Source organism: Felis catus, chromosome E2 (genome assembly GCF_018350175.1).
Source record: "Felis catus isolate Fca126 chromosome E2, F.catus_Fca126_mat1.0, whole genome shotgun sequence".
In the NCBI taxonomy this organism is placed as follows: Eukaryota; Metazoa; Chordata; class Mammalia; order Carnivora; family Felidae; genus Felis; species Felis catus.
Window position 1 is genome coordinate 22,624,828 of NC_058382.1, and position 8,085 is coordinate 22,632,912.

The 8,085-nt window shown below is 45.6% G+C and overlaps 1 protein-coding gene across 3 annotated transcripts in view; it reads right to left on the reverse strand.

The window, feature by feature from the left end:
• Positions 1–624, reverse strand: part of URI1 (URI1 prefoldin like chaperone) — a 101,441-nt gene extending 100,817 nt beyond the window's left edge. Inside the window, exon 1 of one of the 3 annotated variants that reach the window (XM_019819664.3) lies at positions 484–624. Coding sequence is in view for 1 of the 3 variants with exons in the window: in XM_019819663.3 (XP_019675222.2) it covers positions 484–546 (63 nt within the window). In the remaining 2 variants the exon portion in view is untranslated. The remainder of the gene's footprint in view (positions 1–483) is intronic. The other 2 variants (XM_023245900.2, XM_019819663.3) reach the window with 2 other exon arrangements.
• Positions 625–8,085: the final 7,461 nt, after the last annotated feature.

The window sequence follows — 8,085 nt, forward strand, 5'->3', positions numbered from 1 at the left end:
GCCACTCCAGCGTGGCTCACACAGGCACAAGCCTGGCCAGCAGCCACTGCTGCCTCTGCCCGAGAGAGCAAGCATGGGAGCATCCGGCCGCCCCATCAGTGCCTGCGTCACTAACTCACTGTTCCAGGACAAAGTCCGGTTGTCCCAGGACTGGGAGAGGGAGGCCTTGGCCCCTCTGGTTCCCACAGTGAGAGGGAGGATATTCGCCAGGAGGAAATCAATGTCATTGGGACCAGGGAGTGGACGGTTGGTGGCTATAATATGGCAAAAATGTGCTACAACACACATATTTCTTTACAGAGCCGGTACGTAGAACAATAGCAAGGAGCTCCCAACCTGGCAAGTGACTTTGCCTCTGCTCGTGGAGAGACGAGCAGAGTCATGACAGAACACCCCAATGGCTGCACAAGCATGGCCAAAATAAAGCGCTCACGTGGTACCCCAGCAGAGGAGAAGCCATAACACAAGTCAGCTTCAACTCACCCAACGCACAGGCTGAACCCCCTCAGGGGCGTGACGTCCTGGGCAGAAAGACCATGTTAACATCAGGAGGGTGATTTTCAAGGAGCCCGGCAGAGAGCTGGAGGGTCGCCCAGAAAGAATACCCACCTGTGACACAGAGAGGGCTCTAGAATTTGGCAGACATGAGGATTCCAGTTCTGTGTCCCGGGCAGGGACATGTCACCAGGCCTCCCCCAGCATCCCCAGGACACAACACATCCCTAGACTCTCGTCCTGCCTCAGCTCCAGTCCCCGCTGACATGACTGTCTGCTGAGAAGTGCGTGGCGAGGGGCCACGGTGTTTGTGGAGCAGAGCTAGCCGCCTCTGTTCCTTGGGCTGAGCAAAAAGGACTCCATGTGCCCTCACTGCCCCCTCTTCCCACTGCTAGGCAGGGTTATACTGGCCCAGCTATGGGGCATGTTTGTGAAGATGTGGAAATGCTTGATTCCCTCATGGAAGAGTTTCCTGCTCTGGGTGGAGCACAGCCACTGAACAGAGTGGGAGCTAGGTGCTCCCACATATGCAGTTAGCCCTGCAAAGTTACTTGGCAGAGGACGTGGCTATAGAGAATGGTAAAAGATGGAGCCATGAATGCAGTCTCCCGCCTGAGGGTGAGTGGACCCCAAGAGCAGAGACCAGGAAGAAAGTTTGATCTAAGGTGAGTTGCACCGGCTGGCCCCGGGGCCATGCACTGAGGAGCTGGGAGGAGGGCCATTCTTTGGGGGCATTCCCAGCAGGGAACAGAGACCAGGGAGGCAAGAAGCCACCCAGCTGGCTGGCTGAAAGTGGCCCGAAGCTAGAAAGGAGTAAGCATAGACCCAAACGCCTTCTCCTCGTGCCCAGTTAGGGCTTGTGACAGGGAGCCTAGGCTTATAAAGGACAACAGAGCAATTTTTCCAAAAATCCAGAGCAATTTTAGATATATCTGTCTTTACTTAAAACCATGTTTCCTGAATTTAATTCACATTCCAATGTCATCATTTTTTCTGCCATATCCATTTGCCACCTGTACTAATATTTACTTGATATTTTTATCTAACTCAGCTCATATTTTTAATGTAAAGATTTAATTTAGCAATAATATCCATGAAATCATGAGCTTATGCGCTGGTTATGTATGTTTTTACCCAATCCCACAGTAAAAGCATATAACCTCTCAGATAAAAAATGTATTAAATTGTTGAAGAAAGAAAAGTCATATAGAATATATAGAGTAGGAATCCATTTATAGAAATCAGGAACAGCCCAAACTGAAGTAAGTAGATCCCCATCTGCCTGAGGTAATGTTCAGGAGCCATCCCCAAGAGACACAAGATTCAGGAGAGCGTTCACCTGGGGATTGGAAGAACGGTGGGCACAAGCCATTGTGTTCTCTCTCAAGCACGATGGTGGCTACACAGTTCTTCATACCCTTCATATCTATTAGAAGTGACGATTGCATGGGGCGCTTGGGTGGCTCAGTCAAACATCCGACTTCGGCTCAGGTCATGATCTCACCGCTCGTGGGTTCAAGCCCCACGTCGGGCTCTGTGCTGACAGCTCAGAGCCTGGAGCCTGCTTCGGATTCTGTGTCTCCCTCTCTCTCTGCCCCTCCCCTGTTCGAGCTGTCTCTCTCTCTCTCTCAGAAATGAGTAAACATTAAAAAATAATAATAAAAAAAAAGAAGTGGCGACTTTAGATATTCAGTATTTAGGAAGAAGGAGCAAAAAGAAACATTACTGCTGCAATGGTAGTCGTTAAGCAAAAGGCGAAACAAAATGACAAAAACTGCCTTCCTGTGGAGCACATAAACTCATCTCTTTTTCACTGCGCGTGGAAAGGCCTGGTCTGAAGGGTAAGACCCACCTGTACGACACTCATCCACCTGCAAAGTGTCTCTTGGGACACCGCAGAGTTTTCTGCACTGAGGCTTCCCGTGCTGGGCAGGGTGAACAGCAGGGACGAGGTACATGCCCCGAGGCAGCAGGGAACCCACACAGCATCAAGGTACTGGGGGAAAAGCTGTGAGCAGCCCTGGGAACCACAGGGGTTTCCAGAGGAGGCCGGTTGTTTCCCAGCTCTGTTCTGTCTAGAGGGAGCTGAGGTCCCCGGGCCTCAAGCAAGTGCTGCAATTCCACGTGAACACGCCTGTGGTCGCTAGTGCCCTGATTCCTAGGGTGGGGCGTATTTCTTTGCAGGGTCTTGCCCCGCCCCCCTCCCCTCCCCGCTTGGGCCTCTCCTGGGCAGCACGGCACTTAATAGAGCTTAATAGAGCTGCCATAGGGGGCTTGTCGTGAGAACCGCAGGCCTTTTATTGGTGGGGCTACGACATCTCCGGCCAGGTCTTTTTAGCCCCCTTAGAAACCCATTCCTCAGCAAACGGTGAGTCCAAGAACGAATCAGGACCACAGATGTTAGTGTTTTGATGGCCTTTAGTTCTGATGGGGCCCAGACATCACAATGGAGGCCCTTGTAACTGCCAGGGTTGCAGAGAAGGGAGCTCGCCCCAAAGGGTCCTTTCTTTTCCAGAGAAATGAGGCTATCCATGTATGCCAGGGTTTGGTATGTGTGTGTGTGCTTGTGTATATGTTTCATCTGAACTGTTTTATCCGAAGCAGGTTAGGCTCTTTTAAGGCACAGAAGGCATACATTGATGTTGATATTTACCAAAGAATAAATGAATGAGTGGGAAGCACGTATTACCTTTAACTCCACAGGTGCCCATCTCCTATTCTAAGACCAGAGCGTTAGTGATACCCTGGAATCAGACAGACCTGGGATCTACCCCCTCGGTAGCTGTGGGACCTTGCGGAAGTTACTAAACCTTTCTGAGCCTCACTTTCCTGATATGGAAAATGGGGTGATAGCAATTACACCCATCTCAGGGAGTGGATGTGAGGATTAAATGAGGTGATGCATGTAAAGAGCTTAAGATATGACCTGGCACAGCAGAATCATTTGATTATTCAGTAGATGATGATGCTGAAGAAGATGTTGACAATAGTGTAAGTTGTTCCTGGTCCTTTGTCTCATCCATCTCTGTTTTTCCATGGGGCAGCATTCTCAAATATATTGGTCTCAGACACTTCACATGCTTAAAAATACCGAGGATACCAAAGACCTTTTGTTTTTGTTGATTTATTTTGGTTGGTTGGTTGTATTATATTGGTTGGTTGATATTTACTATAAATTGAAACAGAGAATTTATATAAGCTTATTAATTCACTTAGAAGTAACAATTATAAACCCATATTACGTTAGCATAAATAAAATATTCTTATTAAAAAGTAGCTTTTTAAATTTACGGTTTTCCAGCTTTGCGAGTCTCTGTCATGTCTGGCTTAAAAGCAGACGATTGGATTCTCAGATCTATTTCTGCCTTCAATCTTCTTCCATCTGCTGTTTCTGTTGAAGAATATGAAGAAAATCTAGACTCACAAGGATATGTAATTGCAAAAGGGAGACGTATTTTAATAGCTTTTTCAGATAATTGTGGATAATCTTTGATAATATACCAAAACTCAGTAAGTGGTAATTTCTTTTTTTTTTTTTAATGTTTATTTATTTTGAGAGAGACAGAGAGAGCACAAGCAGGGGAGGGGCAGAGAGAGAGAGGGAAAACATCCCAAGTAGGCTCCACACTACCAGCTCAGAACCCGGTGTGGGACTCATGAACCATGACATCATGACCTAAGCTGCAATCAAGAGTTGGACACTTGGGGCATCTGGGTGGCTCAGGCAGTTAAGTGTCTGACTTTGGCTCGGGTGATGATCTCACGGTCTGTGAGTCCGAGCCCCACGTTGGACTCTGTCAACAGCTCAGAGCTTGGAGCCTGCTTCGGATTCTGTGTCTCCCTCTCTATCTGCCTCTCCCCAGCTTGTGCTTTCTCTCTCTCTCTCTCTCTCTGTCTCTCAATAATAAATAAATAAACTTAAAAAAAAGTTTTTAAAAATTATTTAAAAAAATAAAAGAGTCGGACGCCAGGGGCGCCTGGGTGGCGCAGTCGGTTAAGCGTCCGACTTCAGCCAGGTCACAATCTCGCGGTCTGGGAGTTCGAGCCCCGCGTCGGGCTCTGGGCTGATGGCTCAGAGCCTGGAGCCTGTTTCCGATTCTGTGTCTCCCTCTCTCTCTGCCCTTCCCCCGTTCATGCTCTGTCTCTCTCTGTCCCAAAAATAAATAAACGTTGAAAAAAAAATTAAAAAAAAAAAAAAAGAGTCGGATGCTTAACTGACTAAGCCACCCATGTGCCCCAGTGATAATTTCTTAAAGGAAACTTACAATGTGGAATCTGGAAACATACTGGTATACTTTTTACACTCTTTTTCATTAAACTTCTTTAGTTTACCTTGTGCTGTGCATTTAAAATGGATTTATTTGCAGACAGCATATAGTTAGGTCTTGCTTTTTTATCCAATCTGACAATCTCTATCTTTTAGTAAACATATTTAGATCATTTGTATCTAATGTAATTATTTATATAGTTGGGTTTAAATCCACCATCCACTTATTTTCTATTTATTCCGTTTGGTCTTTGTTCTTTTTTCTCCTTTCTCTTTTTTTTTTCTGCCAACCCTTGGCTTGAGTATTTTTTATTATACCTTTCTTTATTACTGATCATTTATGCTTCTGTTTAAAATTTCATTTAATGATTTCCCTAATGCTTACATATCCATCTTCAAGTAATAACAGTCCTCTCCTCAAATATATATGCTATATTCCTTTTGCCTAAAAAACTTTCTTTCACTTGTCTTCCGATGAAGGTTTGCTGGTAACACATTCTCTCAGCTTCCGTTTGTCTGAAAAAGTCTTTTTATTAAAATAAACTAAAAATATTGAAAGATTTTCACTGGGTATCAAAAAGCCGATTCTGTGATCGCTTCTCGGCCTTTTGGCTAAGATCAAGTGTAAAAAGCCGATTCTGTTGATAGTTTTAAATCTTGAGGGTGGTCATTTTTCTGGCATTTTTATATGCCTCATAATTTTTAAAATGATGCTGAACATCTTGCACAAGATAGCGGAGGCTGAAGAAACAGCAAGTAGGCCTGGAACTGAGTCCCCCTCCTCTGCTTGGCCATTAACGTGGGCAGCTGAGGCAACTGAGTCAGAAGTCCATCTGGGTTTGGGGCGCCTGGGTGGCTCAGTCAGTTAAGAGTCCGACTCTCGATTTCAGTTCAGGTCATGATCTGACACTTGATGACATTGAGCCCTGTGTCGGGCTCTGCACTGACAGAGCAGAGTCTGCTCGACACTCTCTCTCTCCCTCTCTCTCTGCCCCTTTCCCACTGGTGCTTTCTCTGCCTCTCTCAAAATAAATCAATGAACTTAAAAAAAAAAAAAAAAAAAGAAGTCAATCTGGGTTCGGTTTTTGTCATTGCTATGGTTTGTGTCGGTGTAACACCAGGTTCAGATTCCTAAGCACTAACTTGTGCTTGGGGTTGGGAAGGTCTGTGGCCTCACCCTCAGTTTGTGGCCTTCCCTGTGTACCCACACATCAGAAGCACTCCCCACACTCTGATCCTTGACTGCCATTGTGATTTGATACATGCCGTGTCCTGGAATCTCCGAGAGAGAGCTTTTTCAGTGAACCATTCCCTCCTCCCTATGACAGCTTAGGGTTCTGTTCCATTCAGAGTCTGGAAGAAGGGTCTGGCAAGTGTTTCATGCCTTTTCTGCAAGAGTGGCCAATCCTATCCTCCAGGCCTGCACCACCAAAGGCAGCTTTCTCTACCAGAGACAGTGCTCTGTCCCTAGACCTCATAAGCACGTACTAGAGGTCTCTAGAAAGTCCCCTTGAGTCTACAGGGCCCAGGGCTCTATATTCTTACATAAGTCCACACTGAGGCTCTAAAATTTGCTAACAACAACATGTGAGTTCTTTTTCCCCCTTGCATGGTACATGAAGCTACAGGTGTTCACGTCCCGTCTCTGTAGGTTCTTGTCTTTACCTAGATTTCAAGCTACTTTGCTGTCCTGCAACCTCAGCTCTCTGATAAATCAAGAACATTCTTTAAAAAAAAAAAAGAAAACATATATATTATTTAGTTTTTTTAAAAAAAATTTTTTTGAAAGAGAGAGAATGCTTGCATACACATGTGCTTGAGCAAGGGAGGGGCAGAGAGACAGGGAGGCAGAGGATCCAAAGTGGGCTCTGTGCTGACAGCAGAGAACCCGATGCGGGGCTCAAACTCACGAACTGTGAGATCATGACCTGAACCAAAGTCGAGAACTTACTGACTGAGCCACCCAGGCACCCTGAAGCATATATATTTTTAAATATTTATTTTGAGAGAGAGAAAGAGCATAAGCAGGGGAGGGGCAGAGAGATTGAGAGAGAGAGAGAGAGAGAGAGAGAGAGAGAGAGAATCCCAAGCAGGCTTTGTGTTGTCAGTGCACTGCACGATGGACGCAGGGCCCAATCTCACAAACTGTGAGACCATGACCTGAGCCAAATTCAAGAGCTGGAGACTTAACTGAGCCACCCAGATGCTCAACTGAGCCACCCAAGGTGCCCCAGATCAAAGCACATTCTTGATTTGGTAGTGTACCTGGCTTTTTCTTGCTGTTAGAGTGGGAACAACGCTATTTCTCACTCTACATGCCGAGTGGAAAAGAACTGCTGTGTGATATCCATCGTGCACTTTAAACGGATTTCATAACACCGCGCACTGGTCATTTGGAAAACGTTGGCTCATTAAGTTATTTAGAGCTTCTGAATGTCGAAGTGAATCTACGCTATCAAAAATCAAATTTTTAAATCTCACTGCTGATCTCATCAGAAAAGTCTCTACCTATTGAGAAGCTGTCAAGCTCATGGTGGTAGAGTTTTTCCATAAGTCTAATATTTAACTTGAAATCCTGAATTTTATCATCGGCCACACAAACACCAGTTGTTTTCTTTGATGTGACAGGCTCATTTTATTCATTTTGCAGAAAATGTCTGCCAAACAACCAGGTCTGTGTAACCATAGTTTTATGTGTCGGGCTTTCTTTGAAGTGAAAATGATGTTCCATGAAAAAAACAAAAACCAAAACCAAAAACAAAAAGCAGCTGGTTCAGCTCACCACGTAAACACCTGCACAGCACTCACCTGGAGACCGTCACCCGGGTGGCAGGACTGCTCTGTATGTGCTCTGCATTTGTCACACAAAATCTTAAAAAGATGAGTCCCCAGTGACCGCCGTTTACTAACGAAGATTGTTACTGCTTCATCAAGGACTTTCTTGAGTAGAAGTGGATTTTTAGTTGGTGTGGTGGTGGTTACGAGCTAGCGGTGTGAAGGACATGATGACCGCTGGCAGTGTGGTGAGCGGCCGGGTGTCCCCAGCTTTACTCATACTGTTCTTGCACCCATTGGCGCAAGTGTCAAAAGAGTGTAAAAGGCAAACCACATCTTAGTATTACCATAAATCATCGTAAGTTGTAAAACAGTTTTGACCCTGTAGACTGCTTGGAAGTATCTCAGGGATCCCCGGGGGATCACACTTTGAGAATCGTATGGGTAGAACTTGGCATGGTGCCTGGCACAGAGTAGGAACTCAGTAGATAATTGTTGAATAAACAAATGCATAATGCTATTCCCGGTTGAATGCAGGTCAGGTGACT